At 43.1% G+C, this 24383-nt stretch overlaps 1 protein-coding gene across 1 annotated transcript; it reads right to left on the bottom strand.

Moving 5' to 3' along the window:
- Positions 1–1362: 1362 nt before the first annotated feature.
- On the bottom strand, positions 1363–23378 carry tubgcp5 (tubulin gamma complex component 5). The gene is made up of 21 exons (XM_057841401.1): positions 22870–23378; positions 22525–22578; positions 20584–20692; positions 20421–20517; positions 20243–20322; positions 20032–20167; positions 19849–19966; positions 12076–12165; positions 11907–12000; positions 11594–11828; positions 9674–9876; positions 9219–9603; positions 7144–7342; positions 6714–7085; positions 6521–6605; positions 3290–3410; positions 3062–3216; positions 2036–2161; positions 1859–1947; positions 1685–1785; positions 1363–1620 (listed from the first exon to the last, which is right to left on the bottom strand). Exons 1-21 carry the CDS (start codon positions 23001–23003, stop codon positions 1574–1576), a joined length of 3030 nt encoding a protein of 1009 aa, XP_057697384.1. The 5' UTR covers positions 23004–23378; the 3' UTR covers positions 1363–1573.
- Positions 23379–24383: the final 1005 nt, after the last annotated feature.

The following is a 24383-nucleotide window of genomic DNA, read 5'->3' as shown; positions in this document are numbered from 1 at the left end:
GAAAATGACAAGCAGTACTCAATTTGGACATTAGGGATGTATGTTTTTTCAAAGGGGTGTACTCACTTTTGTTGCCAGGAGTTTAAATATTAATGACTATATTTTGAGAGGAAAATAAATTAACTCTATTATATAAGCTGCACACAGACTACTTTTCATTGCGTCAAAGTGTCATTTTGTGAAGCATGGGGGTGGAAACATCATGCTTTGGGGCTGTTTTTCTGCAAAGGGACAAGGACGACTGATCTGTGTAAAGGAAAGAATGAATGGGGCCATGTATCGAGAGATTTTGAGTGAAAATCTCCTTCCATCAGCAAGGGCATTGAAGATGAGACGTGGCTGGGTCTTTCAGCATGACAATGATCCCAAACACACAGCCAGGGCAACAAAGGAGTGGCTTCGTGAGAAGCATTCCAAGATCCCGGAGTGGCCTACCCAGTCTCCAGATCTCAACCCCATAGAAAATCTCTGGAGGGAGTTGAAAGTCTGTGTTGCCCAACGACAGCCCCTAAACATCACTGCTATAGAGGACATCTGCATGGAAGAATGGGCCAAAATACCAGCAACAGTGTGTGAAAAGCTTGTCAAGAGTTACAGAAAACGTTTGGCCTCCGTTATTGCCAACAAAAGGTACATAACAAAGTATTGACATGAACTTTGGGTATTGACCAAATACTTATTTTCCACCATGATTTGCAAACAAATCCTTTAAAAATCAAACAATGTGATTTTCTGAGGTTTACCCATGTTGACAATTGCAGGCCTCTCTAATATTTTGAAGTGGGCGAACTTGCACAATTAGTGGTTGACTAAATACTTATTTGCCCCGCTGTATGTCAGCATATTTACCCTTTGACATGAACAGAAATGCCATTAATCCGTTGCAACCCCCCCCCCCCAAAAAAAATTGCTTTTTAATGTTAAAAAAAAAAAAAAAAAAAAAAAGCTCGTTTTACTCAGTTTAGTAACTGTTAGATTACGCATTACCTACATTACTACAGTTTACATAAATACTTGATTATGATGGTAAATTTTTTTAAAAATGTGTTAAATACTACATTTTTAAATAATTACTATACACAATTTATCAAAGTCTTAATTATTTTAACTGCGCAGTAACTCATTCCCTTCCATTGACAGCGATAGACGTCTAATCCATTTAAACTGGCAGGGCTTGCAATGATCAATAATCGTGGCTGCAGACAATGAATAATTTAATTAATATGGCAGTAAATTTAGTGTGCTAATTATTTTACTACTTAATAACTGCGATTATTCGCAATGAAAAACTGTTGCCCAGCTCTACGAAAAACTATTGTAATTTCTGTTCATTCAGTAAACATTAAAGAATAAGACCAAGGCACACAAGCCATTAAAATGACAGTTTCAGTTTATTGTGCTTCATACAACAACACCACATTGTTAACTCATTGTTTGACATTTACAGATATTAAGCAAACAAAGATAACCCAAGTAAACATAAAAGGCTTTTTTTTTGTACTCATTCACTGCCATTGAATGATAGCCATTTATAATGATTTTTGGCTGCTCTGCGACGCATATTGAGCCCTCGTCAACACTGCTCGAAGCCCGCCATCAAAGAGAGGGCGAGTGACTCCACTGTAAAAAATATTCAAAAATTAAACATTAAAATTGCATTAAAATACATTTAAACTGTACTTACAATGAGGGAAAGAACCACGACACACGGCTTTGTTGAGAATGGTCACCAGGAACATGTGACAATTTTTGAAATCGGACTCCATTTTGGCAATAGACTCAATCCTATAGAAAATTCAGTAATACATAAATATCCATCAGGAGTTTGTGAGACGGCATCTTTTCTACACGCTCTTACTTCCAGGCTCCAAACCCTGCTTGCCATCGGTCGGAGAAAATCAGGACTAGGTTTAGCACCTTCATGATGGCTTCTTTAACAAAACTAACCTGAGCAAGGAGTAAAAAAAAAACAAAGAACATTAAGAAAAATGTGAATTACTATTTTTTCTTTGGAGAGAAGTGAAACATCAGTTACCTTCTCCCTTAATAAGCAGCGATCATGAATGGTGGCCAGGTATCTGTAATGGATCTTGATGAGCTGATCCAGGTCTTTTGCTTCCTGCACTTGGTGCTGGAATTCTAGTCCAGTGCTGTGTAGAATCTGAACAATAGAAAACTAATTTTTATAATATAAATTATTCATAATATACCATATTTTTCGAACTACAAGTCACACCTGAGAATAAGGGGCAGTTTACATGGCGACTCTGCGACACGAAGACGCAGTGACTGTGTTCCGGAGTGGCCTCGCGTTCGTATGGTGTCGGCGAAGACGGAAGGCAAAGACACAAACCTTGGAATCCTGCCTCCAAAGTGGAAGAATTCGATTGCGGGGGCTTAAGGGGAGCTTGCTCCACATGCACATCAAAAGCTCCCGCAGCGCGGGACCGCGCCAATAACGTCAGCACTCGTACATGTCACATTGGGCGTGCGCAGCGGTGCTACTAACCATTAAAAACAGGAAATTTGGCAGAATGTCGGCTTTAATTTACTGTTTTAATAATATTTTTAATTTAAATATGTTGAATGTTTCCATTTTTGTGCCTTTTGGAACGAAAGAAAAATGCCATTGCTTGGAGTGGGCAGGCATGTTTTCTTCCGGGCTGAGGAGGTTGTTGGAGTCAAAGTGCATCATTTGCTGTCGCCTGGTAAATCTGCACTGCCCCCAAGGGCCTGGAATGAATACTACATCGTTTTGATGCGAAATTGCGACATTGGTCAAATGCAGACCGAACCATATAGTTGCAAACATGAAATTTTTCGTCTTCTCGGAGAGTCACCATGTAAACGGCCCCTAAGTCGCACCAGTAAAAAAATGCACAATGAAGAGGAAAAAAACACATACTTTATAAGTCACAGTGGAGTATAAGTCACATTTTGGGGGAAATTTATTTGATAAAATCCAGCACCAAGAACAGACATGTCATTTTGAAAAAATATTGTAAATCAGACTCTCCTTCACTCATCCTCACTGAAAAACCTAATTAGAGTTAGGTCTCACCCTGGTCATGATGTAATTGTGAAGACTGTTGACAAAGTGCATGAGTTTGACACGCAGCAGGCACATACGATGAATCTGCTGCTTCACCGGTCGCTCTTTCTGCTTCGCATTGTCGGTAGGCGCCCCCTCCAGCTTCTTGGTGAATTCTATGAACCCTGAGGATTAAATACGAGTGTTATTTCCAGTGATTATGCACAAGCGTTGGATAAAGGAAAATATGACGCCTACCGCTGAATCGAAGTGTGTCCAAGCTGTACTTTGCCCATTTGATCTGAAGCAGCAGCAGAAACACTTGATTGTAGATCTTTTGGCACTCAGAGCTGATCACAATGTCGACCGGCCATGGGACCTGTGTGTGTGTGTGTGGTGGGGTGTTTGGATTACAAAATAAAAAATGTTATTTGCGTATTTTCCGGATTAGAATTCACGCTGGAGTTTAAGTCGTATTAGTCAAAAAATGCGAGTTACACTGGACTATAAGTTCGCATTTTTTAGGGGTGGGTAGGAATGCATATCCTCTGCCATTTTTCTAGACACATTCATTAGTTCTCTTCAGCAGCAAAACAGCAGTGCAAAAAAATTGAATAGTTGCAAAATTTGCCCTAGAAAAACACCTTGGCAGCCCTTTTAATTTTCGTCTCAATGTTTTGGACAAAAACACTTCATAGCGTTAATCATATTTGAGTCATTTCAAAATGTGTTCGTCTTCGGCTAGTTTTTGTTGACAAAAGCTCCGAAAAAAATTGTCAAGTTTTTGTCGACGAATACCTAAACTTTTCGTCTGCAAAGTTAAAATGTTTTCATCCAAATACGAATAAATAAATAAGGATTCCCAACGATTTCAAATGAACATTAAACAGACGAGCATATATTGTAGCGTCTCCAAGGACAACTTTGGGATAATATTAAATACTTTGGAGGAAAACAGTACATTATTTTCAATTAATTATACTAGAGCTGAAACGAATACTCGAGCAACTCGAGTTTCAAAACTGATCCGAGTAATTTTATTCACCTCGAGGACTCGTTTAATTTTGCCAGCTCTAAGCATCACGTTTTGCCCGGACTACTTTTAATGCTGGACAACGCGCTGACGTCACGTGCGTAGAGGAAGAAGCAATTAAAAAAAACAAAAAAAAACTTACCACAGCAGCAGCGACAAACTACGCCAACGTTGCTAAAAACTACGCCCGCAGGATGCTAGCCTGGTAGCAGGTAGTGTCCGATGCGTCTCATAGATATCGCATGCATTTAGGACTAGATGCGAAATGACAGACTCGGCCGCGTATGGGCAGCGTTAGTAAACAGCCGCCATCTTTGAGCAGTAGACTTCTCATCGCTAATTAATATAACGTTACTGTCACGGTCACGTAACGTTAGCCCTTCGGAGGGCTAGGTTTCTATTGATTATGACCACTGTCGATGCGTGGCTAACGTGTCTTACATACAGGCTTTATTTAATCTGTAAAAACACAGCGCTGTAGAGTGATGAGGGTGTAAAATTAAAACATAATAAAGCTAACTATCAATTTTAGCTCAGTAGTCATTGCTGAATAAAACACCAAGTAGCACTGGTCCCTAATGTGCTCCAATACAGGTATCATACATTTATTTTGAACACTGCAAAAACTCAAAATCCTATCAGTACTTATTAGACTAACTTAAAACTTACCTAGAACTTAAAAATAGCTTGACACAAATGGAAATTAAATTGAAACACGTGGGAAAAACACGTAGCTTTCAAGTGATGTGTGTTATCAAGCGTAATTACGTTTTTAGGTAAGAAATATGTTTTTTGGTTTTTTTTATAAGATCTAGAAGTTTTTTGAGTGAATGCAGTGAATTTTTTTTCTAGTCACATCTTAGATGCAATTGTTGGCTGTTTTCAACAATGTACTTCGAAAATAAAGACATTGATTGACTGAAAATGGTTCAATATTGGATTAAATGTATTTTTTTCTCAAGTATATTTATAATTGCTCTTTACCTAAAAAAAAATGTTTTATCCGATTACTCGATTAATCGATAGAATTTTCAGTCGATTACTCGATTACTAAAATATTCGATAGCTGCAGCCCTAAATTATACCCTCCTGGATGCCACGAACTGTATGTATAAAAAAAAGTTGTAAGAGAGTTTAAGAGGGCGCTCGCCATGCTAAAGTTTATGCTAATGCGAATTCTATGCTAACGCTACGAGTTAAATTTAGTGTGTGATGATCACAGACTTTTAAAGGCTAAAGCAATATTGCATATTCTATCTTGAAAAGATAGCAAATAGAAAAAGAAGAAAAAGAAAGCAAATATTACCGTGCGTCTCAAAACAAGCAAGCCTGGAGAGCAGCACGTCACATGAGTGACACAACCATTGATGCAAATTATGGCGCATTTTCATCTCATTCTCATCAGGTGAAAACTGGCATTCATCTCTTTATGTTTTCGTCTCCCAAGACACATTTTTAGCTCGTCATCGTCATGAAAAAATTGTTCGTCGACGATATATTTTCATTATCGTCACTGTTGACGAAAACAACAATGGGCAATGGCTAACATTAACTCCCTTTATCTTAGCTAAGGGATGTTCCGATCACATATTTTTGCACCCGAGTCACCTGATTTTGAGAATCTGCCAATACAGAGCCCTGATCCAATATAGAAAAAAATTATTGTTCGAAAAAAGAAAAAAGAAAAGACGGTTACTGTCCCACCGTTCTACCTTCAAAATGTTGGTTATTTTTAAAAAAGAATAACGTAGAAAAATGCTTGTCTTAATTAAATGCTTCATTGAGTGAGTCCACTCAAATCCGCTCACGCTGCTGAGAACAGCCGCTCACTTACACACACACACAATGAGTTGCCACAGCACACTACCGCTAGTGATCAAGCTAAACGATGATTGACGCATTCGGCACCTTTGAAGGTATTACTCCCATGCCTCTCTGGCAAGATCAAAGCTTCAACACCTGTCAATCATCTTTAACTTTAACAAGCAAACGCCAATGCACTGCTGACCAAGAAAAGCAGCAGGAGGGAGAGTGAGAGGCTGTGCGAGCATGAAGCAGAAAAACATGAATATATTTTTTTAAACAAAAACCTGATCCTTTTCACGTGATCGGATCGGGACATCAATATCTTAGCTAGCTACAATGTTACAATACTTCATCTCAACAACAAACGTGTCGTCAGATTTCTTCCACTTTTGTAGCATCTGCACAGCCTATATTAAGCTACCGTTAGCTAAGCTTAGCAGTTGGAGTAGCTAAGTTGCCGTCCGCATGCCTCAAACATCTTTGTGTGTCCGCCGTTCTCCTCTCGTGTATGTGTAATACACTGCCATTGATAGCATCAGAGATCCAATCCATTTGGACTGCCAGGCCCTCACAATTCAGATAAATTGGACGTCTATCGCCGTCAGTAGTAGCCACTGAGTATTAGCTTGGCAAATAAGGTAAAAACACACCTTGTAACTGAGGGTCAGCACTTCTAGATTATTAACAGGATGTTTCTTCCTGCTGGGGTCAATTGTCTCCAAGAAGATAGACAATCTGATGACAAAAATAAATAAATAAAAATTTAAAATAAATAATTTTTTTAACAGAAATTGAAGCAAATTTGTCAAAACAAGAACCATGATATAGAAACAAAAGCAGTACCTGCTACTGTCCTCTGGGCGGCGCTGCCCAACAGCTTCCTGCAATTGTCCATTGAGGAACGCCGGCTGCTGCCAGCTATCCTTCTCGCGCACCTTATCAAATATAGCCGTGTAGAAGTCGTACATGGTGTCGCCCGCCTCCAGCAGGAAGTAGTTCCTCATAGCCTGTAGGTACTCCAGCAGCTTGTAGTCTTTTTTCAATGTCTTCATGAGGTTGCCGCAGCATTCCACGTAACGGCGTTGAATGTGCGGGTAGAGGCAGGAGCGTAGCGTGAGCTCAAATGTCTGGCAGGTGACCGACTGCGACGAGCGGTCCAAGCTCAAGTCGTCTCGGGAGAAGCATTCGTGGAAGTCGCTTTGCTCCAAGTACAGCCTGACGCGAAAATAAAATCAGCAACGGTTCTGAGAAGACTGAAGTCTGTGGAGATCACCTAGCGAAATTGATAGCCAGCAGTGGGTCGTGAACGTCGTCGATTTCCAGATGCTGTGCGATGACTGACTGCATTCGGATCAGGCTCCTCCTGGTGGCCTGTTGCTCCGTCACGGCGCTCGTGGGTGACGCATCCTGGCTGCGTAGACGCGACTGCACCGACTCCAGGAACAGCGTGTATAGACTCTTACGCTCAGCATCTGTGAGGCAAAACAAAGTTTTTGTTAGTGTGAAATTCAAACCACAATGGATGACTTCCTGTTCAATCTGGGTCATAATTGACTTAATAACTGTCTTACTGGTTAGCTGGTGGATCCCTTCCTCATGGGGTTTGACAATTGGTAATCCCAATTCAGCAAATTGAGATTATTTTAGTGGAGTAAATCACTGATAGATCAATTTTATGTCTGCAACAAGAGCACTTAGCAGAGAAGATGGCTGCTAGTTCGCTACGCTGTGACTTCGCTTTAAGACATCTAGCCTTATACAGTATATAATATCCATGGTGGTGTACTCAAAACTATCCATCCATTTTCTTCGGCTTATCCGAGGTCAGGTCGGTGGGAAAAGCAGCTTCAGCAGGGAGGACCAGACTTTCCTCTCCCCAGTCACTTCATCCAGCTCATCTTGGGGGATCCCAAGGCGTTCCCAGGCTAGCCAGGAGACATAGTCGACCCAGCGTGTCCTGGGTCAGCCCCGCGGCCTCCTCCCAGTGGGATGTGCCTAGAACACCTCACCAGGGAGGCAACCCGGAGGCATCCTAAGCCACCTCATCTGGCTATGCGGAGGTGTGACGACTCTTCTGAGCCGCTCCCGGATGAACAAGCTTCTCAATTTATCTCTAAGGGAGAGTTCGGACACCCTACGGAGGAAACTCATTTCGGCCGCTTGTATCCAGGATCTTGTTTTTTTGGTCACGGCCCACAGCTCATGACCACAGATGAGGGTAGGAACGTCGATTGACCTGTAAATAGAGAGCTCCACCTTTCGGCCCAGCTCCCTCTTCACCACGACCCACCGATGCAGAGTGCGCATCACTGCAGATGCGGCACAGATCCGCCTGTCGATCTCTCGTTTCATTTTTCCGTCACTTGTGAACAAGAGGACCATGTTTCAGAGCCATAGAGGAGAACAGAGACTACGGCGGTGTTGTAAATGCTTTGTCTTCCGTGAGATGGCTCGGTGCCGCCAGAGTGGTTTCCAGAGAGACAGGAGGGCAGAGGCTGCCAGGGCTCTCCGGCGGAGAACCTCTGAATTAAGATCCCCATTATCGGTCACTGTAGACCCCAGATAAACGAAGCAAGACACTGGCAGCAAGAATGGATGGCTTTGACAGCAGGGCTCTCAGAACATTCGAAAGCATCAGGTGGCCCCAGCAAATCTCTAATGAAACCCTGCGAGCCCGGACAAATCAGCCCAGAGCCTCCCGCCTGGCTGCACAGCGCCGCATCCGCTGGCTTGGCCATGTTCTCAGTCTTCCTCCTAACCACCCGACAAGAGCCATCCTGAAGTTTGACCCAAAGGCTGGAGATGACCACGAGTAAAGCCCTGCACTCGATGGCTTCACAGTTGACACCATCACGGACGACCTCCAACAACACGGGAGTTACCTTGAAGGATGCAAATCTGCTGGCACAAGACCGCCAGTACTGGAGGGGCCTAGCTCACCTGGTCAGCTCTATGCAATGGTACGGGAAACCTGCCCCAACGCAAGAGCCGTGATGATGGTGATGTGAAAGACCCCGAGATACTTAAATCCACCGCTTGGGGAAGGACCTCATCCCTGACCCGCAGAGAGCATTTCAACTTTTCCCGACTGAGGACCATGGTCTCGGATTTGGAGGTGCTAATTTTCATCCCGACCGCTTCACACTCGGCTGCAAACTGTTCCAGTGAGAGTTGAAGGTCACAACTTGATGAAGCCAACAACACTACATCATAGTTTTGGTTAAAGACAAATCCTGAAGGTCTTGGTCAGGTCTCAGACTCAATTCCCAAAAGACTCAATTTTGGTCTATGTCTAGCCTTGCCTTATTTGCCTGCAAATCATGGTCTTGAACACAACATTTCACTGACCTCTCGAGGATTCCTCTGAAGACCGTTTGCCGTCGTCTTTGCGGTCCAGGTTCTTCAAGAGCTGCATGGACTTGCCGGCCATGATAATCTGCTTGAGGACGGGCTTAAGGAAGGACACCATAGTAAGCTGCCGGTTTCCTCCACCGCCGTCTCCTCCGGAACTTCCGCTAGCCGCGTCGCTAGTCTCGCTATCCACCATCTCAGAGATGCTGTACAAAGTATACGTGGCGTGCCAGAAGTCCCTGTGGTTGACCGCCACGTCTTTGTTCCGTTGTATGATGAACTCTTTAGCGGGATCGAACAGATGTCCATGAACAATCCATTCGTCCACTATCTCTAAATACGGTCGCACGGTTTCGGTCCACAGGGAAAACAGCAACGCCACCTAATGGAGAAAAGGTAGTTTTACTGACCTGCGTAATGAAATTCACACAAATGCACTGCAAAATCTTTACCGTTTGCTCCGACGCTTCACCAACGCTGTCATACTCGATGATGGCCTTGTAGAGCGTGTTGAGAAGGTGGGAGGCCCGGACCACGTTGGGGGTCTCGGGAGGTACCTCAGCGACACCGGTGCAGAAGACACGATGCAGGACTTTTAGCTGCGCAAGGTGCGGGCTGAGACGCTCCAGAACAGCGGACAGGGTCACCGTTTCGTCTGTAATTACATTTGAAGCAGATACTAGAACATTGTAGTACTTTTAACTAATTGGCTGCCGTTGACTGTAATAGACGTGGGGGTCAATGAGTTAACCATGAATCTAAACTTGAAATCCACAATACAGAATAGTTAGATATTGCTAAAAACGTTAAAGACCTGAATTAAAAGGTGCCTTTTCGTTTGTTTATATTTGTTTTTTACTTATTACACAACTCAATGTTTTAAACATGTTTGCAATGATAAAGCAATCAACAGGATTTTCCCCCAAGTGCTTTATAAACAAATAGTGCTGCAAATGGAAGTATGAAAGTATACATATTTTAAACGCATTTTAACCACGTCTGGTGGTACGGTTTTAGTCGTCATAGTGACATCTCGTGGTCACTATGGAAAGAAACCTGACCCAGCCGTCTGCCGTTGCACTGAATTGGATTGTATTTTTGTTTCTTAAAACTGTATTTTAGGTCTGTGTCTTTTTGTAACTCTTTGTTTGAATATTGTTAATAAATGGCTAATAATAACACATTTTTATTGTTTTGTTTTTTTTTTTCTAAAAAAACATGTTAGGCTAATGGAAGGCTTCTCTATCACCAGGCTTTGCAAGTTTTCTGGGAGAAACCCTGAACTAGGGACGTCCCCGATCCAATCACGTAATGGGAAATTGGGCCCAATCAGGTTTTTTTTCGCAGGATCAGAAATTGGTAGAAAAGATTGGGGGTTTAAATTGTATTAATTTATGTTTAAATATTAACTCATTGGCTGCCATTGATGGCGATTGACATCCAGTCTATTTAAATATATAATTAATTCCGCAATTTTCTTCTACTTTTTAAATTGATTTTAGGGATTTTTACAATTTTTGTTGCATTTTTAATATCAAATGTTATATATTATTATTATTGTTATTTTTGTGCACTCCTGTATTTCCCCAATGCTAGACGTCAAATACAATTTGACTGGGGGCTGGCAGTGATGGAAAGGTCACTGTCAGCCCTCCTAGTCAAAATGGATTGGACTTCTATCGCCATCAATGGCAGTGAAACATAACTCAATGCCAGGCTTCCCAGTTGAAATGCATTCGATGTCTATATTTGTCAGTGCCAATGAATGACTTACAACAACACTTGGTAACGACATGAAATTTGTCTGAGTTTTCGTTGACTAAAACTAGACAAAGATGAACACATTTTGATATAACTAAAATATGACTAGGACTAATACTGTTAGTATTTTCTTCCAAAAGACGTAAGACAAAAATTAAAAAGGCTGCCAAAAATAACATTGGCTCATCGTTTGTGTGGATTGTTATTGCTGTATCAGCAGCTAGTTATAAACGCAAATTTGAATTGCTGTTATTGAAGAGGAAACTTGATTTAAATTCATTTTTATTTTAGTTTTATTCCGCAAGTGTTGAGTCATGAGCAGCTAAATAAAGTCAGCAAATCACACGGACGTCTGACATCGTCATTTTGGAGCTTAGCTTGCTGTCTAGGTCTTAGCTCCATCATCTTGGTGAGGAAGGTACAAAGACTTATAAAACATGTTTTTGGATAGTTATTTTGAGATTTAGCGGGTATTTAGGGGTACTTAAAGGGTTCATTCTAACTTACACGGAAATTTGTTTTGAGTCACCAGCATAAGAACGGAACTCGTTCGTAACCTGGGGACTACCTATAGCACCATTAGATTCTGCACAGTAGTTGACTAAACTTGCCTTTGCACACAAGCCCCCTTTCAATAGCAGTCAGCTCCTCCTTGAAACTAGTAAAGTACTTGTTAAGGGCCCACACAAAAGCCTGGTAGGTCCTGAACGGCGGCTCAGAGCTCCTCTTGGATCCGGTTGGACCGAGCTCCGGACTGTGGCCCGTCACCTCGTCGATGAAACATTGCAGCCGAAAAACGGCTTGGCCGTACGTGGCCACGTGTTCCAGCACGGAGCGCAGGCAGTCCTGCAAAAACAGTATGGAAAGAGGGTGTTATTACACGGTGGTAAATTTGACTTTCGGGGTTAAAAATTTCACACTTACACCAGTGAGATGAGTCACCACCACATTATTTCTAACTGTCACGTTCCCATCATGATGCTGGAATATGAAGTGTTTCTTAACTCCAGAAAAAAGCCTGTGAAAGCGAGTGGATTATCTACTACTGTTTCAAAATGGAATTTAGGTGTAATAGTGTAATCTAGGAGCTCACCACAGCGTTTCCCGGATGACTTGAGCCTCTGTGACAAAAGCTTTTTCTTCAGGTACATACAGCGGATCAGTGTTGTATAAGTGCTGGTCCCTGCAAAGAAAAAAATGTCTTTAGCATAAAAAATTACAGCACATTTTTATTGTTAAAGCCCCACAGCAGGCCTGTATGCCTTTTCCTTTTTTTTCCTACTCTCCCAGTAATCAGCACTCATTCCACACACCTGTCCTGCACACCTGGTCATTACCACAGCCTCCCTACATAAGCACACACAGCCCTCTGCTCCATTGCGAGTTTGTTAGCCTTCACTGCAACTTACGAGCGTTTCTAGTTACCTTGTCTTGCCGGATTTTTGATACACCTTTTTGACCTTGTGGATTTTTGCCTCTAGCCTGCTCCTCGTCTGTGCCTCTGCCTTTTCTCTGTGACCTGAACCCTGCTACAGGACCGGATCTAGACGCATCCTGCCTGGGCCTTCGCCTTGCTCGTCCCCCTCCTGCTCGAACAGCCTTCCGTGCTTCTCCAAGGGCCAAGACTTCTTCCTCTCAGAACCATTGTTAATAAATCTGCTCTGAGCACTGCATTATTGGGTCCGTTTGTTCTCTGAGCCGTGTCAGAACAAACTCGCCATAACATGGACCCAGCAGACTCTTCCCGGTATGAGCAGGCCATCAAGTACCAAGGCCAATGATTAGGTGAGCATGAGCAGCTCCTGTCTTTTCTGACCCAAAGTGTGTCTCAGCTTTCCCACATGGCTGCCTCATACCACAATCAACCCGCTGCTGAAAGGGAATCACAAATGTGGTCAGAGCCCAACATCCCACCACCCTCAAGATACTCAGGTGACCCAACAACGTGTAGAAGCTTTTTTAACCAGTTGAAACTAATTTTTGCTTCTCAGCCCTGTCGTTTTTCCCAGGAGACAGCCAAGATCGCCTTTCTAGCAAATCTCCTGGAGGGTGCGCCGTTGGGCTACTTCAATGCCCTAATGGAGCAGAATTCTCCATTTCTGGCCACATATGAACTCGTTGCAGCGGAGCTGAAGAAAATTTATGACCACCCACTACGCGAACAGGAAGCCGGCACACTCCTCCTTCAGATGAGGCAAGACCGAAAACCCATCAGGGAGTATGTCAGTCAGTTTCATTCTCTGGCGGTCGAATCCTGCTGGGGTAGCAAGGCCCTGTTATCGTCGTTCAAGGCTGGACTTGACCCAGAAATTGGAATGGAGATAGCACTCAGGTGCCGTTTTTCAACACTAGATGAGGTCATCAATACCGCCATAGAGGTGTCTGATCAAATCGCCCAGTGGAGGCCTCGTTCCGCCAGCTCCCCTGTTGTGACCCCAGTTATCCGTGGGGGCGCTGAGGCCACATCCCCCACCCAGAGAGAACCGACGCAGATTGGCAGAACTAGGTTGTCCGTAGAGGAGCGCAATCACCGATTATCGACAAGGCTCTGTCTGTACTGTGGGAGACCCGGGCATTTCGCTCTTAATTGCCCCAACAAGAGGCATAGTCCCATACACAAACACAAAGTGTCCATCAGTCGCGCCATCTCCTTGGGGATAACTTCACGGGTTCAACCCACAGTGGTTTTAAGTTCACATGCCTTCTCTCTCCAACAGGAAGCCCTGATTGACTCGGGATCAGACACCAACCTGATAAACATGGATCTGGCTAAACGACTTCGATTGCAGCTCATCGAAATACCTTCTCCTCTGGAAGCCGTGGCCCTGGACGGAAGCCCTCTATGGCGGGTAACGCACCGCACACCCGTTATCCAAATGGAATTTCTGGGTCGTCATACCGAAAATATCAGTTTTCATGTGTACCATTCCCCTAACGAACCACTCGTCCTCGGATTGCCTTGGCTGAAAAGACACAACCCCCACATTGACTGGGACACCGGGGGGGTGGTCTCCTGGAGCCTGTCGTGTGACGGAACGTGCATCACAGACGGTACGGCGAAGACGGACAAGACTCACTCAGCCCAGATAGCCTCCACCACATTTATCACGAAGAAAGAAAAACAAGCTGAGTTCCCTGACCTCGATAAGGTCCCGGCCTGTTACCATGACCTCAAGCAGGTGTTTAATAAGCTCAAGGCCTCTAGCCTCCCCCCACACCGTCCTCACGACTGCGCCATAAACCTACAACCGGGCTCAATCCCCCCCAGGGGTCGCTTGTACTCGTTGTCCGGCCCAGAAACCCAGGCCATGACAAAGTATATAAATGAGTCGTTAGCATCAGGGCTCATCAGGAGATCCTCCTCTCCTGCCGGTGCTGGGTTTTTCTTCGTCGAAAAGAAGGACAAGTCACTCCGTCCCTGCATTGATTATAGGGGGCTCAATGAAATAACTGTCCGTGATCGGTACCCACTACCGTTAATGTCATCTGCTTTTGAGATGCTCCAAGATGCCCAAATCTTCACAAAGCTTGACTTGCGCAATGCATATCACCTTGTCCGCATAAAGGAGGGGGATGAGTGGAAGACCGCTTTTAACACACCCATTGGCCACTTCGAATATTTGGTCATGCCGTTCGGCCTGACAAATGCCCCGGCTGTCTTCCAAGCCTTGGTCAATGATGTTCTGAGGGAATTTTTGAATGTCTTTGTTTTCGTCTATTTGGATGACATTTTGATTTATTCCCCCAACCTGGAGACCCACATCAAACATGTTCGCTCAGTTCTTGAAAAATTATTACAAAACGGCCTTTTTGTCAAGGCAGAGAAATGTGTATTTCACAAACCATCTGTTCAGTTCCTAGGTTTTGTCATTGCAGAAGGGGAAATACGCATGGACCCAGAAAAGGTTCGAGCTGTCCAGGATTGGCCGAGGCCCAGTTCACGTAAGGAGGTACAACGCTTTTTGGGATTTGCAAATTTCTACAGAAAATTCATAAGGGGATTCAGCTCGGTGGCTTCACCGCTACACTGTTTGACGTCTCTCAAGTGTCGTTTTCAGTGGGACCCCAAGGCCGAGGCGGCCTTCTGTAGACTGAAACGGCTTTTTACCTCCGCTCCGATCCTCAGATTTCCTGATCCAGCTCTCCAATTTATAGTCGAGGTCGACGCCTCAGACACCGGAGTTGGTGCTGTGCTATCCCAGCGATCTCCCCTTACAGGAAAAATCCACCCATGTGCGTTCCTATCCAAGAAACTAACCAATGCAGAAAGAAATTATGACGTGGGAAACCGGGAGTTACTGGCCATCAAAGTGGCCATAGAAGAATGGAGACACTGGCTAGAGGGGGCTGAACAGCCATTTGTTGTGTGGACCGACCACAGAAATTTGGAGCACCTCAAAACAGCCAAAAGACTCAACGCCCGTCAAGCCAGGTGGTCCTTGTTTTTCACACGCTTTAATTTCATCTTGTCATACAGACCCGGTGCCAAGAACACCAAACCAGACGCCCTTTCCCGGGTGTTTCCCTCGGAGGGACACATGGACGAACCCGAACCCATCCTTCCCAAGTCATGCTTGGTGGGGGGTTTCCAGTGGCAGATCATCAAGAAGGTCCAGGAGGCCACCAAGGGATTGACCAACCCACCTGGTACCCCCCCAGGGTCGCTGTTTGTGCCGCAGGGCCTCCGAGGGGAGGTCATTCATTGGAGCCACACATCCCGATTTGCAGGCCATCCAGGGAGCAGACGCACGCTGGCTATCCTGGCCCGAAAATTTTGGTGGCCGCACATGAAGAATGACGTCAGGGATTATGTGGCGGCGTGTGTGGTCTGCTCCACCAACAAGACGCCTAGGAGGTCACCTGCGGGCGAACTGCTCCCTTTGACGGTTCCGACGCGACCCTGGTCACACATCTCGGTGGACTTTGTTACCGGACTGCCTCCCTCACAGGGGAAGACCACCGTGTTAACGGTGGTGGACAGATTTTCAAAGATGGTCCGATTCATCACCTTCCCTAAACTACCCACCGCTAAAGAAACTGCCAGCGCTCTGCTTGACGAGGTATTTAAGGTCCATGGCTTTCCGTCTGACGTAGTGTCTGATAGAGGGCCACAATTTGTGGCTCGTTTCTGGAAGGCATTCTGTGGGCTCATCGGTGCCACAGTCAGCCTATCGTCAGGGTACCATCCTCAGAGCAATGGGCAAGCGGAGAGGATGAACCAAGAGCTGGAAACAACCCTGCGCTGCTTGAGTTCCAAACAGCCCACCACATGGGCCAGAAACATCATGTGGGTCGAGGTCGCACACAACTGTCTGCCTTGCTCTTCCTCGGGATTTTCCCCGTTTCACGTTGTCTTTGGGTATCCAGCCCCTCTATTCCCACAGACAGAGACACCCACCCGAGTGCCCTCTGCGTTGTTGTGGATCCGCCGCAAGAAGAGGGTGTGGAGCCAAGCCAGAGCCAGTCTCATCAGAAGCACGGCCCGTATGAAGAAGTCTGCAGATCGCCATCGGTCGAGCAACCCCAATTACAAGGTGGGTCAGAAAGTGTGGCTGTCTACCAAACATCTGCCTCTCAGGGCTGGGAGTCGCAAACTGGCTCCCCGGTTTGTTGGCCCCTTCTCAGTCTCCAAGGTCATCAATCCAGTGGCTGTACGGTTGCGACTCCCCAGGACCATGAGGGTCCATCCGACCTTCCATGTCGGACAGCTCAAGCCGGTCTGTGAGAGCCCTCTTGTTCCCCCCACGCCGCCTCCTCCACCTCCTCGATTGATTGACGGTGGTCCGGCCTATACGGTGAGGAGACTCCTAAAGTCCAGACCGCGGGGTCGTGGTTTCCAGTATCTCGTGGACTGGGAGGGCTATGGCCCCGAGGAACGTTCGTGGGTCCCTTCCTCCCACATCCTGGACCCTGACCTCATTCGGGACTTCCATCGACTCCACCCCGACGCGCCTGGTCCGTCCGGAGTCCGTCCCTAGGAGGGGGGTTCTGTTAAAGCCCCACAGCAGGCCTGTATGCCTTTTCCTTTTTTTTCCTACTCTCCCAGTAATCAGCACTCATTCCACACACCTGTCCTGCACACCTGGTCATTACCACAGCCTCCCTACATAAGCACACACAGCCCTCTGCTCCATTGCGAGTTTGTTAGCCTTCACTGCAACTTACGAGCGTTTCTAGTTACCTTGTCTTGCCGGATTTTTGATACACCTTTTTGACCTTGTGGATTTTTGCCTCTAGCCTGCTCCTCGTCTGTGCCTCTGCCTTTGATACACCTTTTTGACCTTGTGGATTTTTGCCTCTAGCCTGCTCCTCGTCTGTGCCTCTGCCTTTTCTCTGTGACCTGAACCCTGCTACAGGACCGGATCTAGACGCATCCTGCCTGGGCCTTCGCCTTGCTCGTCCCCCTCCTGCTCGAACAGCCTTCCGTGCTTCTCCAAGGGCCAAGACTTCTTCCTCTCAGAACCATTGTTAATAAATCTGCTCTGAGCACTGCATTATTGGGTCCGTTTGTTCTCTGAGCCGTGTCATTTATACAGTACAGAGGTAGAAGTAGTTCCACAATTGGAACATTACATGTATACAAAATTAATATTTCCGATAGAAATGAATTAAAAGTCCTTTAATCTGTTCCAGCACACCTCAAAAATTATTTTGTACTCATTAGAAGCCTTTTTTTTAATGCAAGTCTATGTTAAATGTTAGCCTGTTTTCCTGCTTGACCTGTTCAATTGAAAACAAAATGGCAGCTGTCACCATCAAATGTGATCTGATTTTTGTCAAAATCACACAGAGGAAAATATATTGCCTGCTTTCACTAAAACCACCCAAACATTTATAGGTTTTCATATTTTAATGAGGATAGCATGAAAACAATGAAAGAAGGGGGAAAAATAAGTAAGTGAAACCAATTGATTGACACCAAATTTTTACCAAATATTTTAAGTCAGATGTGTGCCCAATCACTGAGTGGTTTAAAGCTGCCCTGCCCACTATAAAACCCACACCTAGTAAGAATTGTCTTGATGAGAAGCATTGTCTGGTATGCATCATGGCTGGGTCAAAAGAGCTGTCTGAAGACCTGCGATCAAGGATTGTTGATTTGTATAAAGTTGGGGAAGGATACAAAACCATTTCTAAAAGTCTGGATGTTCATCAATCGACAGTCAGAGAAGTGGTCTACAAATGGAGAGTTTGGCCCTGTTGCTTCTCTCCCAAGGAGTGGCCGTCCACCAAGGATGACGCCAAGAGTTCAGCGCAGAATACTCAGAGAGGTAAAAAGGTAAACTAGAGTGTCTGCTAAAGACTTACAGAAATCACTGGCACAGTCCAATATCTCTGTGCATACATCAACTACATGTAAACAATGGCCTAGAATGGTGTTCATGGGAGGACTCCATGGAGGAAGCCACTGCTGTTTAAAAAAAACATTGTTGCTCATTTAATGTTCGCAAAAAGGCACTTGGACACTCCATAGAAGTTTTGGCAAAATATTTTGTGGACTGATGAAACCAAAGTTGAATTGTTTGGGAGTAACACACAACGTCATGTGTGGAGAAAAGATGGAACAGCTCACCAACACCAACACCTCAACCCCACCGTGAAGCATGGTGGAGGTAGCATCATGTTTTGGGTCTGTTTTGCTGCCTCAGGGCCTGGACAACTTGCAATCGTTAATGAAAGAATAAATTCAAAAGTTTATCAGGATGTTTTGCAGGAACACCCGAGGCTGTCAGACAGTTGAAGATAGAAAGAGAATGGCTGCTTCAACAAGACAATGATCCAAAACGCAGAAGTAAATCAACTTCAGATTGGTTTCAGAAGAACAAACTACACGTTCTGGAGTGGCCAAGTCAAAGTCCAGACTTGAACCCCATTGAAATGCTGTGGCATGACCTAAAGACAGCGATTCCGGCCAGACATCCCAGGAATCTGACTGAACTACAGCAGTTTTGTAGAGAAGAATGGGCCAAGATTAGTCCTGATCGATATAACGGACTGATCTGCAGCTACTGGAAGCGTCTGGTTGAAGTTATTGCTGCCAAAGGGGGGGCACAAAATATTAAATGTGGTGGTTCACTTACTGTATTTTTCGGACTATAAGTTGCAGTTTTTTTCATAGTTTGGCTGGGGATGCGACTTATACTCAGGAGGGACTTATGTGTGAAATTATTAACACATTATTGTATCATTTCACATGTTGTTTTGGTGTTTTGGAGTGACACTGATGGTTTGGTAAACTTGTTAGCATGTTCTTTATGCTATAGTTATCTGAATAACTTTCGATAGCTATGTTACGTTAACATACCGGCCACGTCCACATTTCATTGTTCATGCATCATGGAACATTATCATACTGTACACTTATTCAGCATGTTGTTCTCTATTGTATTTTTTATTTTAAATTGCCTTTCAAGATGACATTTCTGTTCTATGTGTTGGATTTTATCAAGTAAACTTCCCCCAAAAATGCAACTTATACTCCGGTGCGACTTATATGTTTTTTTCCTCTTCGTTGGGCATATTATGGCTGGTGCGACTTATACTCAGGTGCAACCTCTAGTCTGAAAAATACAGTACTTATTTTTCACTCTTCTGTCATTGTTTGCGTACTATTCTCATTAAAATATGAAAACCTATAAATGTTTGGGTGGTTTTAGTAAAATCAGACATCTTTTTTCGTCTGTGTGATTTTGACAAATATCAGATCACATTTGATGGTGATTTTATGCAGAAATGTGAGAAATTCCAGAAGGTTCAGATACTTTTTCATCCCACTGTCAATAGTAAATTATCCATAATTTATTCCCCTTTTAGCATATTGTGCCACAAACATGCCAAAATATCCGCACTATGGCATTAATCTTACCAAACATTGAGCAGGTTCGAGTGTAAATGCAGGCTATGAGCAAATCGGGGGGCATGCGGCACCCAGTAAGGAGTCACCACATGTTGCTCCAGCCAGGCTCGGGCGTCTGGCTCACCCACTGCAATATAACAGACAACGAATTCAATTGATCAGTCAATGTGGCAGTGTATGATCGTTCCCAACCTGTCCATGGGACGGAAACCGCCTTGTCGGCTTGGTCTTTGTCCTCCTGGGGGGTTTTGTCCAACTGGATCCCGGAGTCCTCCCTGCTGATTGGTTGTCGGCTGTCCTCGCCCTCGCTGTCGTCCTCGGACCACACCTTGTGATAAATGACAAGTGAATTTAGTCAAAATGCAACCTTAAATAAAGCAAAGTCAATCCTGTTAATACTCACAGGCGTATCAGGATATGGCCCGTTGTCTATATCTTCACCCTCTTGTAGATATTTAGCCCAGTCAAAGTTATCTTTTTGTTCTGTGGGGCGGTCATACCACATGTTATTTATTACAGAGGATGTGATCTAGACTCTCATTGGAAAAAATAAAACACTTGAATAAGAATTATTAACTCACCTGTCTCTCTCACTCTGGGTCTCTCGGTAAAGTTGGTATTGGAGGGAGATCCTGATAAGAAGAGGAGCAGCGACAGTATGCTGTAGTGTACTTCGGTCTGTAAAAACAGGTATTAGTTAGCAAATTGCTGTGCTTTTAGAAAAATGTGGAAAATTGACTCTACCTTTGTTCCACTGGTATTAGCGAGAGGTGAGTTGAGGAACTCATCAGTCAGCCTCATCCAGCTTTCGGCCTTGCTCACTTCCGAGTGAATCATGAGTTTTTCATGGATGCTATGGGCAAACAAACATTTACACAGAAAATATGTGTCAAAATCGGTCACAAATGTTAAAAAAATGGAATTGTAATTATAATTCACCTTTACATCATATGAATAGTCAAAAAATTAACATCATAACTAGAGATGTCCCGATCGATCGGGTCCGATCACGTCCTTTTTAAAGTATCGGAATCGGCAAAAAAATATCGGACATGCCTTTTTATTTTTTTATTGAAACGTTTTCTAATTGTATTTAACGTTACAGACATAATGTGTTACACTCATCCAGAGTAGTTTTGGCTTAAAGTAGGGCTATCAAATTTATTGTATTAACGGCAGTAATTAATTTTTTTAATTAATCACGTTAAATAATTAACGCATGCGCTGCATGACCCTTACACGCATTGTTGCATACAATCTATAAAGACGCCGTTTTACCTATAGATAGCGCTAAAAGGCAGCGTATAATGAGTAGAGAGAATTTTGACAGCCTTTGGAGCCATTTTTTATGTGGCTAAAGCCTTACAATACCTCTCTCAGCAATTAAAAATAATGTGGGAAGCAATGTGGGGAAGATAGGTAGTAGTTGATCATTTTCTTAACGCCCTATGTTCTTTCCCAACGCAGAGAAGATATACCAATTGGTGCCCCTACGCACAGTCATGGTTGCACTTCCCATCATGCATTTGGGCAGAAGTTAAATGGCTGCAGTATCATTTACTGAAAGCTCAACAAATACACTAGATGGCAATATTTAGTCACAATATACAAAGTCACATTTATCCTTTAAGAATTACAAGTCTTTCTATCCGTGGATCCCTTTCACAGAAAGATTGTTAATAATGTAAATGGCATCTTGAGGATTTATTGTCATAATAAACAAATACAGTACTTATGTACTGTATGTTGAATGTATATATTCGTCCGAGTTTTATTCATTTTTTTCTTAATGCATTGCCAAAATGTATATGATCGGGAAAAATTATCGGGAATGATTGGAATTGAATCGGGAGCAAAAAAAAAAAACCAATCGGATCGGGAAATATCAGGATCGGCAGATACTCAAACTAAAACGATCGGATCGGGAGCAAAAAAACATGATCGGAACAACCCTAATCATAACCAATAGTTTTTTTCTGAAACTATACTTTTTTTCCCCTTTTAATACTTTTTTTCCCCTTTTCATTAAAAAAAAAAAAAAAAAAAAAAAAAAAAAAAAAAACAGGAACACAGGCGCAATAAATGCATTTAAAAATAAATTAAAATACCTGAGCTTAGCCTCAAACAGTATAAAAAATGAGTACAACAAAAGAACAGTTGGCTAACTTGAATGGCAAAAGTCCACTAGCTTAAATGCTATAAAATGCTAACTTTTTTTTTTTTTTTTTTTTAAACAATGCTCTTATCGAATCGTTCAACCACATTCCACAAAAAACTTTTAAATATGCCTATAAAGTAAATTACAAATGCATAAAAAACAGATTAGCTCAAACAAAAACTTTTGTTGGTGTTAACAGGGAGCAGCTGGATTCAGCCATGTTAAGTCATGCTCACTGTTGCCACTAGAGGGCACTGTATCCACCCAAATTGATCAAACTAAATGCAAACACTTTCAAAACAAACCATTACAACGTCACTCTAATTAAACGAATCCTCAAAGCAGCAAAATTTGATTCAAAGCTTTTTTCTAACCAGCGGTTGGAAACTAGACCTCAAAAAGTACTTCTTGCACAGCATCTGCACATAATTTCTAAGTACTCACCCATACCATGACGTCATTTTAGTGCCATTTCGGTATTGATACCAGTACTAGTATCTCTGCAACACTCATAAATATACACTTACCCACTGATGCTACGTTGTACTTTGTGGCTGTCCACGTCCAGGAAACGATGGAACCTTAGATGTAGAAAATGAATGCAGTCAGGTTAAAATCCACGAAGGAATTCTTCTGCGTGTGTCAGAGTCAATGGTGACCACAGACCTTCAGTTTCATTGCGTATAAATAAAAATTAGTCAGCATGGCAGTTAAGTGTGTTGTTTTATGTTTACAGTTGCTTATGGTGAATTAGAAGGTGTCTAGAATTGATCCTTGGAGGACACCACAATCACAAACAACAGAGGAAAAGGTATCCCCCAGCATGACATATGACGTTCTAGAATGAAAGGAAGTAAAACATGCAATCTTACTTGAAATTAGACCAGGCGAATTTAAGTGCCAGCTGGAAGTTTTGCTCCTCTTCATCCTGAAGTCCACTCAGACACCTGATCAACTCCTTCGTCTCCCTCTCCGTCTCCTTCTCGAAGGTGGTCCAGTGAGCCATTGCTTAGCTCAGCGTTACATGAAGATAGTGTAGTGTACCCTGTGGATTCCTAGCTCGAGAAAAGTAAAGAACCATTACAAGCTGCATATGTGGAATATGTTACGAAAAACGCCATTTGTGGCTGTCAACGGAGGAGTTTTGCTTTTCACTCTAAACATTAGCTACATCTTCATCGGCGCACTGTGAGCGTGCAAAGGCAAAGTGCGCATGCGTGAAACCCACATTGTTTTGTTTTTAATCATACAAAGTTAATTGTTGGTTTTTTTTTTTACAGGTGAAGAATCAAATGTAACATGTCAATAAATGATAAAACCTTGTAATACAACAAATTAAAGCGGCATAGGTGCGTTTTATTGTCGTATTTTCCCCACAATGCATCAGACTGTGACGGCACGAAAACAGGAAGTAGCAAATCTTTCCCCGCGAACGCTTTTTCGTGCCAGAATGTGCCACATTTCTCCTAAATTGAACAACCAAGCTTTAAAGTAAGTAATTCCGCCGTTTTATTTGATTGTTTTTTTCAAATGTTGGTAACATCGTTTAAAGTGCAAAAGACGGTAAACCGTAGACTATCAGAAATTCCGCTCCTATTTGCGATACGTAAACATAGTCGCCATATTGAATGTGGCAATTTCCTTTAGGAACATGTAGATCCTATTGCTTCTTTCGGTTACAAATAGATTATATGTTTCCTTTAGGCTTGTTTTATACATTGCATTGAGCTTGTTTTAGACGTTACAAAAAACGACAATTTAAAAGCCATCCCTATTTTTGTAATTTTATATTCTGTACTTCAGGGGTGAAAGTGGCTAGAATTTCTTGCCAGAACTCCCCGACGTGCAGGTCGCCACGGAGCCAGAAATTTTATTTATTTTTTTGTCTTTTTTTTTTAGGGGGGTTCAAAGCTCTTAAACTACTCAAATGCAAAGAAAACTGTTTTAGCACTGTTATTTCTATACCACATAAAAAAGTGATTTTCATTCAAAATTGTATTTTTTTCAATGATTTGCAAAATAAAACAAAAACAGCAACAGCCCCAACCTCCATCTCCTAATTTTCATTTTCCCTCATTTCCTCACATACTAAACGCCAAATCTCAATTTTAACTACTTAAGCACATAGGATGTATATTAAAATTGAAGTTAATGTAAACATTTACTTTTTTTTAATAACAAAGATATAAGTGACATACATTCAGAAAAATAAGTACAAATGGCTCGTATTTTGCAGAGTGAAATGGAATATATTTTGAAGATCACGCAAACATTGACTTTTTTAAAGCATAAGGAAATGAATAAGCAGCCTAACATAAATGAACAAATATACAGTGTCTCACAAAAGTGGGTACACCCCTCGCATTTCTGCAGATATTTTAGTATA

The sequence above is a fragment of the Corythoichthys intestinalis genome, chromosome 7, assembly GCF_030265065.1.
Source record: "Corythoichthys intestinalis isolate RoL2023-P3 chromosome 7, ASM3026506v1, whole genome shotgun sequence".
Lineage (NCBI taxonomy): Eukaryota > Metazoa > Chordata > Actinopteri > Syngnathiformes > Syngnathidae > Corythoichthys > Corythoichthys intestinalis.
This window is presented reverse-complemented; position numbering and strand designations above follow the sequence as displayed.